This window comes from Bidens hawaiensis, unplaced genomic scaffold (assembly GCF_021521415.1).
Source record: "Bidens hawaiensis isolate Kalapana, Puna unplaced genomic scaffold, B.hawaiensis_p1.1 tig00033212_1, whole genome shotgun sequence".
Lineage (NCBI taxonomy): Eukaryota > Viridiplantae > Streptophyta > Magnoliopsida > Asterales > Asteraceae > Bidens > Bidens hawaiensis.
In genome coordinates this window covers 89553-109853 of record NW_027495690.1, presented here as the reverse complement: position 1 = coordinate 109853, position 20301 = coordinate 89553, and the positions used below count along the sequence as shown (strand labels likewise).

The window sequence follows — 20301 nt, the reverse complement described above, 5'->3', positions numbered from 1 at the left end:
TTGAAAGAAGTACCGATGAAATTAATGCCCAAGGATGTGCTTAAAGACCTGAAGTGGTGGTATGTAGATTGTGAGACAGCTGAGGCAGTGATGGAAGACGAGGATGAACAAGAGGTGCTAAGAGTTTATGATCCGATGCACTTGGTAAACTTATCGCAAGCTGATTTGCAGGTGTTGAATGATAAGAAGATATTTTATATTCCTGCTTGGAAAGACGAAGCGAGGAAATATCAAAGAGTTGTCTCGGTTTGTGTTCGAGAAGGAGTGCATGCTTGAAGATAGAAGATTGAAGATTACTAGACACGTGTTTGAAGCTAAAGAGATGAAGCTAATGCCAAGGGGGAGTCTGTTGGTGCATGATGTCAGTAGTTCAGTGTCGAGTGTCTGTAATCGTGTTAGTTAGATTTGTGTTTGTATGTAAGCGAAGTTGCTAACAAGTTCGCTTATATGGGCGAACTTGTTAGACAAGCGAAGTTAGGGACAACTTCGCCTGAACATGCCAGGCGAAGTTGTCGTGTCTATATAAGCTATTTTGTTTACGGCTTATTCATTATTAGAGTTTTGTTATTCGTGTATTCGAGTCAGAGAGTTTGTATTCAGTGATCATAGTATCACGTGTTTACGGTTGGAATACAACGTGTGTTTGATTATCGTATCGTGTGTTAGCTCGTATTGTTTTCTATACTCGTAACGTCTTACGTAGGGATTCCGCACCTACGTAGAACGCGATATCTCGTGTAGATCCGGCTGGGAACCTACATTACTTAAGTTGTTTTCTTTTAAATAATAAAACTTTCGTTTCAAGTTTTTTTATTTTTATCTTTGTGGGTGATATATAGATTATTATTAGGAAAATCAGAATTTAAAAATCAAAACTATCACTAATTGGCCTATAATAACAAATTAACAATGCTATCAATTCGACCGCTAAGAGTAATGCATTAAGAAGCATAGTCATCATAAAACCTAGAGAGTAAAGTGTATATTTTACACATTAATCCTTTATTAAGTATAAAATTAAAACTATGATATCATAAACATTCTGAAATGTAAAGAAAAATAACAAATAAGTGAATAACAACACATTGTTAATTAAAGATGGACTAGACCCCACAGAGATTGCCCCTACTTGAAGCCAAGGGAACATACTTGGACTCACCAACCCCCTTTTCAACAACACAATGTTCATTTATTTGTTTTTTCATTATTTCCCTTAACCAATTACCAATTATGCATAATTATAATAATATATAACAAGAAATAGCTAATATATATACACACAATTTCCCTTTGTTTTATTTTCAATTTAAAAATCAATTAAATTGTTTGTTTGATTTATAACAAAAGATAGTTAAAAGAAATGAGAAAAACATGACATATCTTATTTTTCCGTTTTAGTCTATAATACAAAGACATATCTTATTTTTCCGTCCTTGCGTCTCCTGGCGGCCTAGCACATGAAGAAATCGAGGTTTTTGCCATAAAGAAAATTAATAAGATAATATAATTAAAGAAAACCACCTTGCGCAACTTCATGCTCCGTATCGATGATTTTCCATAAAACAGTTTAAATAATTACCATTTTAACATTTAAAATAAAAATAATTATAACCTAGTAGATCAGGCAAAAACTAGATTTAGAACCAACCACGTAAGAAGGCTTGCAAGACAAACTACATTGATGATTCTTGGCCCCAAATCTAACTTATGATCAAGTTGTGTCGGTAGCTAACTAGCCAACCATATGCACTTTACTTAACAAAATCTACTCCTACATTATGATTACAACCCCTACGTTGGTACCCTTATAGCCTATGATTGCATGTCACACTATTAGAAATATGTTAACAGTTCATGTATAATAATAATCATATCTTAAAAAAGAATTAAAATAAACTAATAATACAAGTTACAACCTACTTTAAGATATACAATGTTGGAAGAATCAATCTTCCTAACTTTGTTTACCTCTTTAGAAGCAATCTTTTTCACATAATAACTTTAGTATAAAACACCACACAACCTTCACACAATATGCACCCAACTCACTCATTTTTAAACTACTTCAATCCCATTTACACACACTATGGTTTCGGTGAGGAATCCGCCCCGGTGTGTGTGTGTCATTGGCGCTGGCCCCTCGGGTTTGGTTGCCGCTCGGGAGCTCAAGAAAGAAGGCCAAAATGTGGTGGTTTTGGAACAAAATCATGATGTTGGAGGGCAATGGTTATATGATCCCAAAGTTGAAGGTCAAGATCCGTTAGGCGTGGGTTTAACTGTTCATAGTAGTAGCTATGATTCGTTAAGGCTCACATCGCCTAGAGAGATTATGGGGTTTACTGACTTCCCATTCTTGATCAAGAAAGGTAGGGATACAAGAAGGTTTCCTGGTCATAAAGAACTCTTTTTGTACCTTAAAGATTTTTGTGATTGGTTCGGTTTAAGGGAGATGATTCGGTTCAATACAAAAGTTGAATATGTTGGGATACTAGACTATGGTGCATTTGGAGAAGATTTGAAATGGATTGTTAGAAGCAAAGTTAAAGATTCCGATGAGGTGGTCTCAGAGGTGTTTGATGCAGTTGTTGTCGCCACCGGACACTATTCTCATCCTAGATTGCCTTCTATCAAAGGTCATATATCATATATATATGATATTTCATAGTTATCATCCTTTACACATACATTTTATATATTGACCTATGTTTTTACTTTCAAACTATGAAGGAATGGATGCATGGAGAAGGAAGCAAATGCATAGCCACCTTTATAGGGTTCCTGAACCGTTTCGTGACCAGGTAACCAAACGGTTGTTTTTAATGTGTGTGTGCACGTGCACGCGTTTATAATAAGTCGAATACTTGTAGGTGGTGGTGGTGGTGGTGGTGGTAGTGGGGAACTCATTGAGTGGGCAAGATATATCAATGGAGCTTGTGAATGTAGCTAAAGAGATCCATCTTAGTTCCAAATCACTTGATGTTTCGGAAGGTTTATCAAAAGTGATATCTAAACATGATAATCTACATCTTCATCCCATTGTAAGATTGATATATAATATATTCATTTCTTGACCATTTGTTTAATAAAAAAAAAGTGTACCATCCAGCCAGTTTAACGAGGTTTTCGTGTTATAGATAGAATGCCTACATGAGGATGGACGGGTTGTTTTTGTCGACGGTTCATGGCTCACTGCAGACACAATCATATATTGCACAGGGTAAAACAAACAAGAATATTAACTTTAGTCTTACACAAGCTTCGTGTTTTAATTTATATAAATATATGTATAGATTTTAAAACTCGTATTGACACGTATTGTAAGTTGTAACAACCAGGTATTCATATTCATTCCCATTTCTTGACACTAAAGGAGCGGTAGCTATTGACGACGACCGAGTGGGACCGTTATATGAACACACATTTCCTCCAAACCTTGCCCCATCTCTCTCCTTTATAGGCATTCCTAGAAAGGTAAACTTAAAAGCCATTTTGCTTTTCTTTACTTGTTACATAATACAACTAACTTATATTTTATAACCACCCATTAATATTAACGGAGTCCCTTCAAGTGTAATACTATTAAAAGCTTGTTTCTTTAACTTATTTTGGTGGCCATTGATTGATGTAGCTTATAGGGTTTCCTTTCTTTGAATCACAAGCAAAATGGATAGCTCAGTTGCTTTCTGGCAAGAGAAGTTTGCCATCAAGAGATGAAATGATGAAAGCCATTCAAGAGTTTTATAAATCTAGAGAAGCCGCCGGTATTCCTAAGCATAATACTCATGATATAGCCGATTTTGAGGTAACCAAATTTGTTTAATTAACTAATGACTCAATATATATATATATATATATATATATATATATATATATATATGAAACATACTAATAGTGAGCAATGTGATGTAGTATTGTGATAAGTATGGAGATTATGTTGGATTCCCTCACTTAGAAGAATGGAGGAAAGATCTTTGTCTTTCGGCTTTGATCAATTCGGATGTGAACTTGGAGACATATCGGGATGCATACGACGACGAATTGCTTCAAGTTGCGCATCGAAGTCCTCATTTTACGCAACTTGAAGCTGAAGCGTTTTTGAATTCACTTTAAATAAATTATGGGTTTGAAATCATATAAAATTATATATTATGATTAGTTTTCCACAAAAGGGCTTTTGTTGTTTTTGAAAGCAAAGATCAATGGCATTCTTTTGCTTTCAAAAGCAAGATAGTACGGCCAAAACAATAGTTTTACTTAGACAACAACCCAACAAGGGCATGGTTTGGACTTGCAAGTGTACCTTGTTGAATTTATAATGTTGTCCAGCTTCTTTACATGATTGCAATGTCAGCACTTTTGTTTTCAGATTTGTTGGTGCTTTTCCTGCCTAAAATGGTCATAAATTGGGGATGGCAATTATAGTTTTTATATAATCTACACACAAGCGCGCGTACGTACTTACGTACAAGATACTAGGGACTAGGGGTGTTTAACAAATCGATTTTAGAATACTAGAATTAATCAAATCGAATTAGTCCAACTTTAAAATTTTAAAGTTGGATTCAATGTCAATCTAGAAATAGATTCAAGAAAATCGATTCGAATTAATTCGATTTGGATTCAGTCTGAGTTCGAATTGATTCGATTCAAATTCAGCGATGATTTTTTTTAATTCTATTACTAAAAGAACTATAAAGTTAAATTTTTAAACATCTTTAAAACAAATAAGCATTCAAAGTGTAACATCCCGAAATTTCTAAAAATATTATTTAATATATTATTTATTTATGATGGAAAAGTTTACTTGAGTTAGTAGAGAATTAATAAAATAATAAGAATGGAATGATAAGTAAGCTAATTAGATGGAGTTAATTATGGACCAAAAAGAAAAGATGGGCCTTAGGTCCATGGGCTTAAGGGAGTATAAATACCACTTAAAACCCTAATCCTTTCCATTTTCATACATCTCTACACCATAGCCTCCATCATCAAAACACACACTTAACCCAATTCCCGTTTTTGAGAAAACCACCCACAATGACACAAAGATTCCCGGAGATCTAGCCGTAGGATCGGTCCCAAATTTTAACTGAGTGTTCACGGTATATAAATGAAGATTCCCACCGATTAGATCTTTGATCAGAGGTCGGGAAGTACGGTTTTTATCAGCAAAACCGTAGCAGCTCAAAATGAAGATTTCCGGCCACTGTTACACTATTCCGGCGACTGTATCGGTGGTTTCCGGCGAAGGTGAGCTGATGGGTTTGTATATCGGGACGAGACGGTTCCGTGGCCGCTTGAATCACTCAAATCGGAGTTCGTTTGATATGGTTTTGAGCATCTCGAGTGATTTCAAACAAAAACCTCAAATGTACGTTTTTGTTAAAAAGGTTTACTTTTCGTGAATGGATTTATATGAAAATTGGTAGGATGATAGATCGGGTCTAGACAAATCGTAAAGTTGCAAACTTGAATATTAAAATGGACTTAACGAACTCATGGTTATGAACGGCTCGTTTAAAATAAACCTTAGATCTAGTATTTAACGTTTTAAGCCTAAAGGTCCAAACTTTATGGTTCCCCGGGTTAAGACTTATCCGGAAATGGATGGCGGAACGTTTACGGGAATGGTTAGCATCATATCAAGGTTTAAATGTTGTTAAAACCAAACCCGTAGCTACTGCTGGTTAACTTCGCTTACTGAATAAGTTCGCCTGCTGGTTAACTGAATAAGTTCACTTGCTGGTTAACTGAATAAGTTCGCCTGTTGGTTAACTTCGCTTACTGAATAAGTTCGCATGCTGGTTAACTTCGCTTATGTAAATTCGCTGACATACAGGTTCGCCTTTATCTAAGTTCGCCTTAATCTAAGTTCACTTATATATCTAAGTTCGCTTATATACCTAAGTTCGCTTGTATATCTAAGTTCGCTTATATATATAAGTTCGCTTACATTAAGACCCGGGTACATGGCGACTCGTATATGTATACTTACAGGTGTACACACGCGATGGTATGCCTTGTAAGGGCTTAAGAGAAGGTTAAAATAAAGGAAAACCATAAAAATGCTAAGTGTAGGTTCCCTGGACGGATCACACGAGATATCTCGGTCTACTCAGGTGCGGAATCCCTGCGTAGATCGTTACGAGCGTAGAAAGCAAATCAAACAAACACACACGAACAAACCGAAACACGTTATATATTAATAACCGAACTCACGTGATATGAATCACTGATACAGACTCTCGATTAACTCAAACGACTAACTCCACGATTTTCTTACTAACAAGCCGTAACCTATATATAAATACACGACAACTTCGCCTGATATGTTCAGGCGAAGTTGTCCATAACTTCGCTTGTTCAACAAGTTCGCCTAGGCGAACTTGTTAACAACTTCGCTTAAACAAAAACATAAATAACATTACAGACTCGATTACAGACACTAGACTATGAACTACTGACATTCATGCACCAACAGACTCCCCCTTGGCAGTAGCTTCATATCTTGATCTTTAAGCACTTGTCTTGTAATCTTCACGCATGCACTCCTTCTCTAACACATACCGTGACTACTCGCTGATACTTCCTCGCTTCGTCTTTCCAAGCAGGAATATAGAATATCTTTTTTTCATTTAACACTTGCAGATCAGCTTTCGATAAGTTAACAAGATGCATCGGATCATACACCCTCAGCACTTCTTGTTCGTCTTCGTCTTCCATCACGGCTTCAGCAGTCTGGCAATCAACATACCACCATTTTAAGATTCTTCAACACATCTTGAGGCATAATCTTCATTGGAACCTCCTTAATGCATCGAATCGGTTTATACTTCATTACCATCCATGGCTTGCCATCTGCTCTCATCCCCCTTTCTTTATCTTCCACTAGCTTTCCCTTCTGTGGCTTTAATAACTCAAACTTCTTCTCTTTTATGCTTTCTTTCCACACGATCTTGCCAATAACCCTTGCCATGTTATCGTCGCTTCTATTGATCAGCCCCAATCTAGCCAAATCCTTCACCTCACATTCCGGCAATGTATTGAGAGATCTCAACGTTCTTTTAAAATACTGAATCCCATCAAAACGTTTCACCACAAACAACTTTATCTGTTCATCATACAGCCAACAAATAATTCCTTTCTTCGACTCAGCATAGCCTTTGATATTATAACTCTTCTTGAACATGGTTGGAACAGCAGGCTTCTTAGTTTTAATAAACCAATGAGCACAGCCTTCCTTCCACCTAGGCTGCTCCTCCCACTCAGTCTCATCATTTTCCATCTCAGTACCCATATCGGCTTTCTCAACATCTGGGATCTCATGTTCAACATTTTCTTCAATTATTTCACCTTCTTCAATCTCATCTTCAATCACAATCTGTGCTCCAATCTTCTCAATCTCCTCAATAGGCAGCACATCATCATCAAACATCACATCATCCTCTAGCATATCATCATCCAATTCTTTCAACGCATCGATCACATCATCATCATCAACCATCACCACCTCATCACCACCAACTGCACCTGCAGACTCCCTCTGAGCTGTGGAAGTCCCAAGAGCTTGAGTAGTTCTTGGCAACTCACCACCTGCACCTTTCGGTGCATTGGGATCATCGTCTCTGTCATTTCTCCTCTTTGTCCTTATCTCGTCGCCTCTACAGCCTGTCTCCCCCTGAGATGCCAAGAACTCCTTCATAGCATCTATAATTCGCCCATGTTCAACCAGGAGGGACGACTGTAATTGATTCTCTGCCACAAGGCGCTGAATAGCCTGGGTCTGGATAAAGTTTATCCTTGATTGCTCTGCCACGACCCGTTCAAGTGCAGCTATTCTCTCCGAGTCTGAGAGGGTTGCATCGAAATCAAACCTCATGTTAGATGTGTCTTGAGTATACTGAGGAGGGATCTCGAATGTAACCGGGACATCAGAAGCAGTTGTGGACGTAACCGCAGGTGGTATCGTGACCGACAACCCTGCAGTTGCAACAACGGTAGACTCTACAAATTGTGCCACCACCTCTGAAGGAGTAAGCGTTGGAGGTGGTAACGACACAATCTCCGGAGTCGTCGTCTGTAGTGAGATGGATGGGATGCCGACAGCTGATGTAGCCACCACGGGAACATCCGCGGCGCTTGTAACCTGTACAGACGTAGGAATAATCGACATACCTGACAGTGCGGATGGAGCGAAACGTACAACCCATGAAGTCTCTCCAGCTCCCATACCTGCACCTGTCCTCTCCCGTCTTGAACGTCTAATTAACTTGTGGATATCTTCTTCCTCTTCTTCTGATTCACTATCATCCACCGTTCTCTTTCTCTTCCCTAACGTCCTCTCTCTAGTTACCAACATCCTCCTCGCCTCATCCATAACGTCATCAAGATCTGAGTCAGCCACCGTCGTAGCTGCTCTAGTAACACACACTTCCCTAACCTGTGCAGCAGAGACCTGCATTTCTTCATGTGGATCAAAACGATCCATGTCGAAGAATCCTTGGCCGCCAAATGCAGCATCAAGGTCTACATCCTCCTCAGCCGCCACCACAGGCACAGTAGGTACATCTCGAGTTGCTCCTGCCTGTTGTGGCTGAGGATCTCTGAACTCATCCCCCCGAGCTGGCACATACCCCGGGTTTATTAAGAACCCAAAGAGTGGAGTATGCCTTGGACGAAGTTCAGGCTTGCTCCTCGCACTCGAAGTACGGCATTGAGCAAAGATACGTTTGCTCACACTCTCCACGTATCTTATTGGGCGTCGTTGAGGCAAATTTGGAGCCACATGGTTCAAGATCATCTGGATGAATCTTGGATACATTATGAACCGCTCACTAGCTATCGCCCTCCTCTGTCTGTCGATCTCATAAAAGACCATCTGACTAAAGCTATAATGTTTGTTATAAGTCAGAGCAGTTATTGCTGACTGCATGGTCGCACCCATACCATCAGTACCCGCCTTCCTCCCAGACATACACACAATCATGACGTGCATGAGGAAGCGCCACTGATCTAGAAGATAACCCTTCCTCCTCTGGGTATCACCTAATGGACCAGAGTAGCCCATTCGTAGGAATGCTCCATCACGAAACGGAGCCACAAAGTCAGTTGGGTCGTCCCGAGTCTCCTCTCCAAAACGTAACGCCACCCGTATTTGTTCAGACGAGAACTGAACTTCGTGGTTGTTGACGGTTGCTCGCATAACCGGGGGCTCAACGCGGCAATCGTACTCCACAGTCTGCCAGAAGTCCTCGATATTGGGTAAGGATATCGGCAGTGTCGTCGTGATAGCGTGGAATATCCTCGAGCGAAGGAGGAATGTGATTATCTCCCGGTAGTCTTCAACTCCGCTCGCTTCCGGGTCTAAGGTAATGTACATATTGTGACCCGGAAAAAATTGCCTCTGGTTATCTCCGTCATCGCCTCCAGCACCTCCAACACCGGCAACAGCAGCCATATCTGCAACAAACGAACCAAGTTAGATACACGTTAAGGTTTAACACAAGTTCGCTTATCACCATGAGCGAAGTTGTGATAACTTCTGTATAGGCGAAGTTAAAGTTGAGGCGAAGTTGAGAATAACTTCGCTTCATCTTTAAGTTCGTCTAATAATTTAAAAATTTAAAAGGTCCAGGCGAAGTTTATGACAACTTCGCCTCACCACAACATCGCCTCAGGCGAAGTTGAGCCTCAGGCGAAGTTACGGATAACTTCGCCTAAACCTTAAGTTTGCCTGAATCTAAATCGGCGACAGTGAGATCGATTCAAACATCGAAAATCTGGTGTTTCGGCCAATTTAGACGATTAAGGAGACTAAAACACATGATAGGAAAGTAATCCGGACGATCAGTTTGCTCATGAACACGTAAAACAAGTTTTGAAATCGGGTATAGGTTTCGAACGTCCGAGGTCGTTAACCGGGTGTCGAAACAACCTAGGATTAACAACATCGAGCATCGAGTATAAGATATAGAACCCAAACACACCTTGAATACTGATTGAAATCGGTAAAAAGATAATCGGATGAAAACAGATTAAGTTCGCTGTGTGAAACGAGGATAAGTTCGCTGTGATTTTCGATGATAAGTTCGCTGTGATTTCAAATAATGAACTGATGACCTTTGAGAATCCTTATATAGGGGCAAAGTTATACAGGCGAAGTTACGGTTAACTTCGCCTAGGCGAAGTTATTCACAAGTTCGCCTGTTTAACAACATCACCTATATTTACAAAATCAACCCTTATAATTTGAACATTTTGCAATTAACTTTTAAAATTTCCCTTTAAGAATTAAATAACACGATCAAGTCCAAGTAACCAGTTATAGAATCATAAACTACCTAAGTACGAAAAAACTTTTAAAAAATTAAAGTACAAGGGATCAAATTTCAGTCTCGATAGGGACTGCTACGTTTTAGAAAAGATCCGAACAGGAATCATACTAATTACGTGACTGTCACATAGATCCGTGTTTAGTTGTATTATGACATATAGAGACAGGTTGTAAGCAGGTAAATAACTTAAGATGGTTTTCATCGTTTCTGTGATACGAGTTAGATTCAATTATGCCTCAAAATTTAAGTGGGCAACAACTCAGAGATTATGATGCCTCCTATCTATTCTCAAAGCGTATTTGGCTTTCCCCAAGTCACCCCGAATTGACCTCGACCCATAGTGTCTGATTAAGTTTGTAAGTATTCTTCATCTGGTTCCCGTTCTCCTTCTTACTCTATGATCGAGAAGTCTTGACATTTTTAGCTATAGAAAGTTCCAATAACTCACAATTTTTTTTATTTTTTTTTAATAACTCACAAATTTACATAGACTTCAGAGTAGTAAATAACCGCAAGTCCCGAATCTGGATCACTGCAGTTTCTTGAAATGCTATCTTCACGGGAATCAGAACACACATGGGCTCGTGTATGACTGGGTAATCGCTTTTCTGCCTATCATTCGGAAAGATATATATGAAGACATGCAAAACTCTTAAGGAGTTTCCACGTAAAATCAAGTAGATTTAGTTTGTATCACGTCTACTTTTACGCACCATAAAAAGTTACCATGACATACAATGACTGTCCTAAAGCCTTTTAAGCCTAATAACTTCACTAGTTAAGCACACAGAATTAGTATATCTATCATTTTCCAAGGTTGGATCAATTTTCTGATTAACATAGCAAACGTACTTCTTACGAAGTAGTAGACTTGAAAAATAATTTCATTTCCCATAAAAATTTTTGACTTCAATCGCCCCGATCAAATCAAGTCTTCAGGTGAACGGCTATCCCGAAGATCCAATGGATCAGCTGGACCGACCACATACAAGTATGTGTCCTTCTAACTAAGTATGATCGACTAATTTTAAACGAAAGAAAGAAAACTCATCATAAACCGCCCCGGTCACTTTCAGTCATCTGGTTAATGGCTATCCTCATATTCTACAAGTAGAAATGAGGACCAAACATATCCTAAGACATGTCCTTCAAACTGTGGTAACCGACATAATTTTAAGCGATAGTGACGCCTTTTTTTTTTTTTAATAGAACATGAAAAGCATGGCTACTCGGGATTGATCATCCCATTAAACTCGATAAGGTTTTGAAATCTTGTTTTGTCAAACGCTTTAGTATAAAGATCAGCGAAATTATCAAGCGTATCCACCTTTTCAAGCACTATCAGTTTCTTCTCAGCACAATCCCGTATAAAATGATGACGTATGTCAATATGTTTAGTTTTACTGTGCTTCACGGGATTGTTAGTTACTGAGATAGCAGCTGTGTTATCAATGCAAATAGGTGTAAGTAAGAAATTCAGACCATAGTCGCGCAACTGTTGTTGAATCCAAAGAACCTGGGAGCAGCAGTTGGATGCTGCCATGTATTCTACTTCACAAGTTGAAATTGCGATCGAAGTCTGTTTCTTGCATTGCCACGACACCAATCTACCACCAAGAAACTGACATCCTCCAGTTGTTGACTTCCGACTCTGATTGCACCCTCCATAATCAGAATCTGTGTAAGCGACTAGCTCCAAGTCTCCTCCTCTCGGGTACCACAACCCCAGCTTCGGTTTGCCCTTGAGATACCGCAAGATCCTCTTCACACCATTCATGTGAGATTCCTTTGGGTTTGCCTGAAAACGAGCACAAAGACAAACAGCAAACATTATATCAAGCCTAGAAGCAGTTAAGTACATTAAAGAACCTATAATAGCCCGATACTGTGTTGGGTCCACATCTGCATCACCGTCTGACTCAGCACCCAATTTGTGATTGACGCAGATTGGAGTGTCGAATGGAGTGCTGTCCTCCATCTTGAAGCGTTTGAGTACATCATGGACATACTTGGTCTGATGAATGAACATCCCATCCTTCTTCTGATCAACCTGCAATCCTAAAAAGAAAGTTAGTTCACCCATAGCACTCATTTCAAACCTTTTCTTCATGACGGCCTCAAATTCCTGACACATGGAGACTTTAGATGCAGCAAAGATAATGTCATCCACGTAGACTTGCACTAGCAGGAAGTCGCTTCCTTCTCTCTTAACGAACAACGTGCTATCAATCTTCCCTCTTTCAAAACCATTTTCAAGCAAGTAATCTGATAAAGTTGAATACCAGGCACGAGGTGCCTGATGTAGTCCATACAATGCCTTGCTTAACTTGTACACGTGATCAGGAAAGTCTGGGTCAGGAAAACCCGGAGGTTGCTCAACATACACTACCTCATCAACTTTCCCATTCAGAAACGCACTCTTCACATCCAACTGAAATACCTTCATCTTTTTATAAGCAGCGAACGCCAAAAACAATCTAATGGCTTCCAACCTTGCCACCGGAGCGAACACTTCATTATAATCAATACCCTCTTGTTGATTAAATCCTTTCACAACTAGCCTCGCCTTGTTTCTTATGATAATCCCTTTCTCGTCTCTCTTGCACTTAAACACCCATTTTGTGCCTATCGCATGCACATGCTTTGGTTTTTCAACCAAATCCCAAACTTCCATTTTCTTGAACTGAGCCAACTCTTCTTGCATGGCTTCGACCCACGAGCTGTCCTTTAAAGCCATTTGATAATTCTTCGGCTCAATCTGGCTGATAAAGCAGGTGTACAAACATTCGTTGATTATCCCTGTCTTCTTGATGCTTGTGTAAACACAGGTGTGCTCATTCAAGCTACGTCTTGTTTGTACACCGGAGGACACATCACCAATCACATTCTCCAAAGGGTGATCTTTATGAATTCTCGTGGTCGGAACAGAACCGACATGCAAATTGTCTTCCAAGTTAGAAGAGAGCTCGTCAATGGTTGTTTCATGCTGAGAGTGAAATGGATTGAAAAATTCTTCTTCAGTCGAGGCAGTAGCGGTATCGACGGCATTTGATGAGGAAGGTTGACATTTATCGATCAGCTGTCTTTGCAATAGATTTTCTTCCTCATCAAGGATCATCTTCGTAGCAACTCTCTCTTCTTCTTCAGCAATATCCATATATGGTATGTTAAAAGACTTAAAAAGTTTAACATAGTCGAAAAACTCAGCAGGTCCGTTGCTTGGTTTTGGCGGTTGGTAACTTGTGATATCGGTGTTACACACCACCTCAACCTTGCTGGTCGATGTATTGAAGACACGTCTGTTGGGAGTCCCAACAACATAACCGACTAAGATTCCTTCATCGGCTACTTCACCAAATTTAGAATTTGTCTTCAAAATCGAACAAGGGGACCCGAATGGTTCAAGACCACTCAAGTTGGGCTTTCTCCCATGCATAAGCTCATAACACGTTTTACCAAGTCTTTTAACAGTTAAGACTCTATTCAGAACATAACAGGCTGTAGCAACAGCTTCAGCCCAAAACACCACAGGAAGCTTCGAATCAGCCAGCATAGTTCTGGCTCCTTCAATTAATGTTCTATTCTTCCTTTCAGCCACCCCATTCTGTTGCGGTGTATACGGAGCGCTGTATTGGTGTTCAATCCCTCTCTGAAGGCAGAAGATCTCCATTTAAAAATTCTTGAACTCCGTTCCATTGTCACTCCTGATGAACTTAACCATTTTATCCATAACGTTCTCAACTTTGGTAATCAAATTCTTCACCATCTGAGCCGTTTCGTCTTTTGATTTCAGGAAATAAACCCACGAATATCGTGAGTAGTCATCAGTGATCACCAAGCAATAAGAAGTTCCTCCAAGACTTTTTGCATTCACAGGACCGAAGAGATCCATGTGAAGCAACTCCAGAGTACTGGCAATTGAATTGACTTTCTTGGTGAGATGGGATTTCTTGTGCTGCTTTCCCTTCTTGCACGCTATACATTTATCTTCAAAATTGAAATTTTTCAAGGGAACGCCCAGCACAAGCCCATTCCTGACAATGTGGTTCATCTTCCGAAGATGAATGTGCCCCATTCTCCTATGCCACAATTCGGACTCTGTTTCACTTGCTTTTGTCATAAGGCATGATTCTGCCGTGGCCATTTCAGTTGATCTCATATCCATAATGTACGTATTTCTTTCACGTGGAGCCTTCATCAAAATCCACTCCTCTGGTATCTGAAAACCTGGTTTCAACACAATCGCTTCGTTCTTTGTAAAATGAACGGTGTACTCCTTATCACAAATCTGCGACACACTCAGCAGATTGTACTTCAATTCTTCTACAAAGTTAACATTTTCCAATGTCATCTTTCCGTTCGACACCGTTCCCCTTCCAGTAATATTGCCTCCACTTTCTCCGGCAAAGCTTACTCTCCCTCCTTGAACAGGTTTCAAATCGTGTAACAAGTATTTGTTACCCGTCATGTGCCGGGAACAGCCGCTATCTACAACCCAACGATTGTTGGTAGCCCTGTTCAACTGTTCCTGCACAATAAAGCAAAAGATTAGAATTTAGGGACCCAAGACCAATTGGTCTTGGATCTAAACATCCCAAACTTTGGCTTTCCAAAGTTAGTGTCTCGATAATTCCTGTAAGTCCTATTAGGATACCTCCTTGAAGATTGATAGTGAGGCCTTCCAAACCTTTGTGAATTGAAAGAATTATAGCTGGTGGTTTGGTTATTAGCAGTGTTAAACTGAGATTTGTTTTTTTGAAAACCTGAATTAGTCACATTTTTGAATTTTGAATGGTTTTCATTTTTAGTAGTATGATAATTACCATTAGGCTTATTCTCAGTTTTAGTAGGTCTTACTCCTCTGAATCGCTGCTTCAGAGGGCAATCTGCAACTAGGTGCCCTAATTGATTACACCTAAAACAACACCTATGTTCAACCTTTTTATCAACAGGTGTTTTAGATGTCGAGGGTACATTACCGCCCGTTCGTCTCACATATGGTGGGACGTACGGGTTTAGTGGAGTACTCCTTTTATTTGTTTTATCTTTTTCTCCACTCTTGGGTAACACAACCTCCTCTTTTGCCTTACCAGACTCGGATGACTTATCCGAATCTGATGAGACTGGACTTTGATCAGAAATTTCAACACTTGAAACAGGCGAACTTGTTTCGCCTCTACTAACATTTGGTTCTTTAACAGTTACTTTAATTGGCACTGTCTGAGCAACCTCAAAGTCAACAGATTTCTGAACACTAGGGTTAAAAGTGTAATTGTGATTGTACGGTGGTGGAACATCATGATAACCGATTCCTCCCCTCTTGACAGAGGAACCTTGATCACTAACAAGGTGATCAAGTATAGCAGAGGAATTTCTGAACTGCTCCAGTTTTCGATTCAGTTCCACCACTTTCACCTGGTGGTCAGCAATCTGTTTTTCTCTCTCAGCAATTAGTTTGGTCTTTTCTTCCAAAACTTCATAACTTAAATCAATCACTTCAATTTTTTCAGCAAGTTTTGTTTTTAGACCTTTAACATCTTTTTCACAAGCTTTTATTTTGACTTTATAACTATTTTCTCTTGCTTTTGTAAAATGATGGTCTTCTTTTAAGGTTTTAAATTCAGCATCCAACCTAACATACTGATCGGTTATAGTTGCTAATTGCTCAGACAAGTTTTCACATTTTGAACATGTAGGTTTAGAACATACCTCGGAGAGCTGGTCATTGACATCTGCCATAAGAGCTTTTTCTTCTTTGGTAACCTTCTTACTTTCTTCAGTGTCAACCTTCGCCAGATTTGCCTGCTCAAAAGTTTCTGTAGAATGCAGGTTCCAGTTGTATTCTCCATCTCCTCTGGAAATCATGGCACTATAATCTTTAGAACCTCCACTTTGCTGTGTAGACCTGCCCTGACTTCGTTCCACACGCTCATTCCTGCATTCCTTTGCAAAGTGACTATTTTGTTGACAATTGTAGCACCTTACCTTTGACTTGTCGAACCCTGGTCTTCCTCCGACAAACTTTCTACCAGTCTTATTCATAAACCTTTTCACCCTCCTCACAATCATGGCCATCTGCCATTGTAGATCCATTTCTTCCATATCGTCAGCATCAATCTGATCGTAATCTTCATCCAACATAGCTGGATCAACAATCTTCCCTTGAATATAGTTCTCATAGGAAGCAATAAAAGAAGCATAGAGACCAAACTGCTCTTCAGCAGACTTGACACTCATAGGCATCTTGGAGTAGTTGTTGCTGGGAACACTTGAAGAGCAACTACTCTTGCTTACCTGGGATTGAGAACCACTCGATCCAGCTGCTACATAGCAAACATCACCATTTGTGTTGACTGACACATGACCCTCATGTGATGAGTTTGCGCCCGACTCTCCCTTCGAGTAGTAGGCAGCCGATTCAGTCTTCGATCCTGAGTTAGTGTTGACTTTAGCTCCATACATACCTGGATCTTGAACCTGATCCATAGGTGTCTCTTTTCTGACCATGTTAAGCTCAAAGGTTCTGAGCTTGTTGACTGCCGTTTCTAGATCATATGTGGGAAAGTTTTTGTCTTCCCTCATCAGCACAGTGTACATCTCCCATTTTGGTGGGAGAGCATCTAGAAGCTTCTCAACTATTTCTTCTTCTCGGTAGGAAATGGAATAGTTGCTCAATTCAGTCATCAGATGGTAGTATCGAGTGATAATATCATCTAAAGATTCATTCTTCAAATACTTGAAGACTGAAAACTGGGTTTTGAGCAATTTTATTTTTGAAGCCCGGATTCCTACATTCCCTTCAAATCTGCTCTCAAGAGCTTCCCAAAGCTCTCTTGCTGATGTGTACTTTCTAAACGTATGAAGGATCTCTTGTGGAAGAGCCATAGTAATAGCAGCATGAGCCTTGCTCTCAGCCTCATACATCTTTTTCTCTTCTTCTTCCATTTTACTATACTTCTTGATTTGGTCACGACCTTCATACTCCATAATTGGTGGAATATAACCATCCTGGATGCATACCCACATCTTCGCATCCTGGTATTTGACGTACTGTATGAACCGATCCTTCCATGCAACGAAATCGGTTCCCTTCAGCAATCTTGGGGCCTTAGTAGCTGACCCTGCTTCAACTTCCATCTTCACTAACTCAGAGATGTTGATCGACGACATCTTTCCCGAAAAGTAAGAAACCTGAAAAGTTAAATTTTTTTTTTATTAAAGTACTGTAGGCGAAGTTACGGATAACTTCGCTTGAAGTAGGCGAAGTTGTAGAGAACTTCGCTGAAGAACTTCGCTGATAACACTGCTGATTAACTTCGCTGATTCTTAACTTCGCTTGAGGTAAGCGAACTTAAGAGGTAGGCGAAGTTGTAGAGAACTTCGCTTGAATTAGGCGAACTTGAGAAGGTAGGCGAAGTTGTGGATAACTTCGCTTAACCTTATATCTTCGCCGAAACCCTACGAACAGTGACGGCAACTTCGCCTGATGAACACGAAGTTTCTGCAGATCTGTAAATCGGATTTTAACGAGGTTTTTGACGGTGTAAAGGCTTGAACACGATGGTAGGAGGTAAGAATGATCAAAAACACAGAAAACACGTCCCGCGAATAGTCGAAACGGGACGATTTCTACACCCGTGTGAATATCCCGAACCACACAATCGAGCAAATGCTCTGATACCAATTGTAGGTTCCCTGGACGGATCACACGAGATATCTCGGTCTACTCAGGTGCGGAATCCCTGCGTAGATCGTTACGAGCGTAGAAAGCAAATCAAACAAACACACACGAACAAACCGAAACACGTTATATATTAATAACCGAACTCTCGTGATATGAATCACTGATACAGACTCTCGATTAACTCAAACGACTAACTCCACGATTTTCTTACTAACAAGCCGTAACCTATATATAAATACACGACAACTTCGCCTGATATGTTCAGGCGAAGTTGTCCATAACTTCGCTTGTTCAACAAGTTCGCCTAGGCGAACTTGTTAACAACTTCGCTTAAACAAAAACATAAATAACATTACAGACTCGATTACAGACACTAGACTATGAACTACTGACATTCATGCACCAACACTAAGTAGAAGTAAGCTAATACAAGGCCGTTAGATTAGATCAGATAAGTATTGATACGTGTAACTTGTACAGTCAGCCGATCTCAGTTAAAGAAGGGATTAACAACTATCGGAGGAAGAAGCAGAGTTCAGGTGAGTTTCTAGCCCCATTTCCTTGTTATGTTTTCGGGGCTGTGTGCATACTCGATGTGAAGTGTGAATACACTTACCTTAAGTGGTAAGTGTATGCTATAGATGTTAAACAAGTAGCTAATATATAATACTTGCCGGTGCGTGAACGATCTTCGGATATTGCACGTATCGCCAAGGTTAGTGACTGTCAAGTGGTTATTAGTGTGTATGATTGCTATTATGTGTCTTGCTTACTATGTAAATGATATAATGATATAAAGTGTGTTGTTGACAAGTAGCAGTAGAGTGTGATAGAAGTGGATAGGGGTCTAGTAAGAGTGTCAAAGTGGCATAACGTTATTCGTTATTAAAGTGGCATAACGTTATTCGTTATTAAAGTGGCAAGAGGCATAAAGTGGCATAAGTGGCTAAGCCGTAGGAGTAATTAAGAGGCTAAGCTGTAGGGGTAATTTAAGTGGTTAAGAAGTAACAGGTTAGACAGTGGACTATGTGCCTTCGGACACGTATATAAATGCATGTAGTGGTTGTATGACAAGTTGCTTGATTAACTAGAACTCACTCAGCGTAGCTGACTTTTAGTATGCACGCAGGTGAGCAAGCTAAAGAGCTAGCATGAGGATGGCACGTGGCATGGATTGAACGGCTGACATCTGAAGATAGAAGAAAAGATGTTTTAAATATAATGTTTGTGTTATGGTATCAAAGAAAATATTAAATGTTTTATAACAAATGGTTAAAGTTTTATATTCCGCGAAAGTTTTAATAAACTCTGATTTGTAGAACTGTGTTTATGAGTAAATCCGACGCTAAAGTAGGGCTATCGGGAACGAGGCCTTACACAAAGTGACAACATTCAAAATATTCAAAGTGGTAACATCCAACATTCAAAATCTCATAAAACTTAACATCTCTTAGAAAATACTCAGTTTTCTTGTTTAACATCCCAAAGCTTGTAACCTATGTTTGTTAAAGAATATCCAATTAGCACACTTTTTCGAGCTCTAGATGAAATATTAGGATCAAGCATGATCGAAAAACACACAAGCAACCCAATGATCTTAAATGTAACAGAGAAGGTTTAGATCCAAACACCATTTCATTTACAGATTTCCGGTTAAAACAGACTGTGTTGTTGTGTTAATCAAATAGTTAAAACATAATCAGACCACAAAAACAAAGGAACGCCTCGCCTCGTTGAACAATGAACCTTAAGGATCTAGCCAGAGTAGCCACATCAAGTAAATGCCTATGTTTCATTTAACAACACCATTCCACTGAGGTGTATGAGCACAAGATGTTTAATGAATAATTCTAGTAATCTTAACAAAATTTTATTTTACTCTATTGTTCATAAACTAAGTATTATTATTGGACCGAAAGCAAATACTGGTATTAAACTGATTTTTTAACAGACTAACAGAACTTTTCAATATTAAAAAAAAAAAAATTCTGTAGATTTTTACAAATATAGCGTGCCAAACTCGTGAACTATTTTATAGACACCCCAAAACCCAATCACGCTACCGAATACTCGTCCCAGCACAAACATGAATGTTGCGGTTTTTAATTTCTCCGTCGGTTTCAAGCTTTTTTTCCAACTCCAAACACAGACCGGGTCAAATTGAATGGGTTGACTAGGATGCACTCTAGTTCATTGAGAAAGTGCCAAGAGGCTTTCGGCCAATCGGCACAATGGAATCAGTGATTTTTTTAATTAAGTGATGAGAGTTCAAGCTACATATTT

At 39.5% G+C, this 20301-nt stretch overlaps 1 protein-coding gene across 1 annotated transcript; it reads left to right on the top strand.

The window, feature by feature from the left end:
- Positions 1–1521: 1521 nt before the first annotated feature.
- On the top strand, positions 1522–4226 carry LOC143584631 (flavin-containing monooxygenase FMO GS-OX-like 9). Its single transcript, XM_077066640.1, has 7 exons — positions 1522–2633; positions 2728–2798; positions 2868–3038; positions 3135–3217; positions 3336–3471; positions 3629–3802; positions 3910–4226. Exons 1-7 carry the CDS (start codon positions 2087–2089, stop codon positions 4108–4110), a joined length of 1383 nt encoding a protein of 460 aa, XP_076922755.1. The 5' UTR covers positions 1522–2086; the 3' UTR covers positions 4111–4226.
- Positions 4227–20301: the final 16075 nt, after the last annotated feature.

What these genes read in the sequence shown, in the direction of transcription:
- LOC143584631 (XM_077066640.1), top strand. Translation starts at nt 2,087, where the DNA reads ATGGTTTCGGTGAGGAATCCGCCCCGGTGTGTGTGTGTCATTGGCGCT. An exon ending in TAGATTGCCTTCTATCAAAG is followed by an intron (nt 2,634 to 2,727) that starts GTCATATATCAT and finishes CAAACTATGAAG; the next exon opens with GAATGGATGCATGGAGAAGG. An exon ending in ACAATCATATATTGCACAGG is followed by an intron (nt 3,218 to 3,335) that starts GTAAAACAAACA and finishes TGTAACAACCAG; the next exon opens with GTATTCATATTCATTCCCAT.